The sequence below is a fragment of the Amphimedon queenslandica genome, unplaced genomic scaffold, assembly GCF_000090795.2.
Source record: "Amphimedon queenslandica unplaced genomic scaffold, v1.1 AMPQUscaffold_11619, whole genome shotgun sequence".
NCBI classification, from domain to species: Eukaryota; Metazoa; Porifera; class Demospongiae; order Haplosclerida; family Niphatidae; genus Amphimedon; species Amphimedon queenslandica.
The window spans coordinates 8789-10622 of NW_003548139.1; the positions used below are offsets into that span (position 1 = coordinate 8789).

General features: G+C 29.6%; 1 protein-coding gene across 1 annotated transcript in view; it reads right to left on the bottom strand.

The window, feature by feature from the left end:
* The window catches only part of LOC109589124 (uncharacterized), a 6457-nt gene extending 4630 nt beyond the window's left edge, over positions 1-1827 (bottom strand). Inside the window, exons 1-5 of the mRNA XM_020005240.1 lie at positions 1766-1827; positions 1620-1715; positions 1003-1116; positions 828-893; positions 686-730 (exon numbers count right to left, since the gene is read on the bottom strand). Coding sequence (XP_019860799.1) covers positions 686-730; positions 828-836 — 54 coding nt within the window. The 5' untranslated portion in view covers positions 837-893; positions 1003-1116; positions 1620-1715; positions 1766-1827. The remainder of the gene's footprint in view (positions 1-685; positions 731-827; positions 894-1002; positions 1117-1619; positions 1716-1765) is intronic.
* Between the last annotated feature and the right edge of the window lie 7 nt (positions 1828-1834).

Here is a 1834-nt window from a genome sequence, read left to right on the forward strand (position 1 = left end):
GATATGCAGGCTTTTATATGTAATTTGTATAACTATCATATACTACATGTACAGGTCTTGGCATTCTTAATGCAAAAAAGAGTCACAAAATTTGGTAACAAACTCTTTTTTACCATTAACTATAATGACAAAAAAGTACATTTTATTGACAACTCAAAATCTGCTAATTTTATGCCACCTATAGACTATGGAAAATACAAAAAAAATTTCATATCTTAGCAATTAAGTCAAGTGATTAATGATGAAGTTATTGATAATCGAAGTAATGGAGTTGATACATGGCCGCATACCACTGCAGCTCCATCTAACATCTCCCCACTATCATAATAACTTGTTGACATCCCATACATTTCTGGCTGTTGTGATGAGAACATTGACTCATGACATAAGGAGCAAATTAAATTGATAATCCATAAACTGTGGCTAATGTTATGCCACTTATAGACTATGAAAAACACTTTAACTGTTAAGAAATTACAATTTTATTTTTTAGCAAATTAAGTGACTAATAACTTGAAGTTCTTTACTGGTACTTTATAGTATAGTGCGTGGGCGCATCAAAGGCACCACCCATTCATTATATACCATACAACACGCAGAGTGCTTTATCTGCTGCAATTATAAAACTGTTCCACATGTATAGCATAAAGTTTTATATTATAAACATACAATAATTATTACTTACACTATCTTCTGACATCTCAAGAGTATGTGTATGTTTTGACATTAGCTATAAACAGAATTAAAAACTGTTAAATCATGCCAACTAGTAATTATACAAAAGAAGATGACATCTTTGCTAAACTTTTTAAAATAATATTTATTACCTTTGGCATCTTAGTAATCAATAACTCAGCAATTTCAGATCTAGATAACTCAGGATTGATACAATACTACATAAAAATAATAAGCAACACATTCTCACAGCACTTAACAAATTATACAGTAATGCTGTGAAGAGGTGAATTAACTTCAAGTTCGATTAACCTCTAAAATACTTACTTTCTCACAAGCAGCAGTCACATCAGCTTGACCTTTAGTAATCAATAATTTGATAACTTCAGTTGATCTTAGACGACCTTTTTCAATTGCTAGTAACAGAGGAGTGTTACCATGCTAGACAATTAAAATTAATAATAAAAAATAACTTAGTATCAGGTGACGTTAGAGTTATACTAAAACAACAAAATTAAAGTTTTCAAAACATCTCTTTTGCAAAATTACTGTTCAGTTCAACTTTATTTAATAAGAATCTTGTTTTAGATTATGAGAAATTCAACATTACAATGGTGACTCTATAATGAACACTTCGAGATGCTGTACATGCTGGGCTAAACTAAAATATGCTGAAAGACTACTTATACCATGTACATGTAGCTCCAAATTTTTGTCAGTGTCAATCTTAATTTGTTGTTTTTGTCAATAAAATTGTCATCATTTCTGTTATAAATCCACATACAACCCACATGGAACAAAAAAAATTAACAGTTAATAATTTTGTCAAACAAAAATGTGTACATGTCGGAGATTTGGTAATAATTAATAGTGTAAAATTATATGTAAAGTATTCATGCATTTATTAAATACGTAGGCAATATGCATGTACATGGAAATCTTACTTTATCCACAACATCAGTTTTAGCTCCATTAGTTAATAGAATATTAACAATTTCACTACTCCGCTCAACAGCATAAAACAATGGAGTACTGTTGTCCTTTAAATGCATAATACAATTAGAATTAAATGATACTTTCATAATTTTACCTTATCCACAGCATTCACATCAGCATTTCCTTTAGTTATTAATAATTTGATAATATCAGCATTACCAGT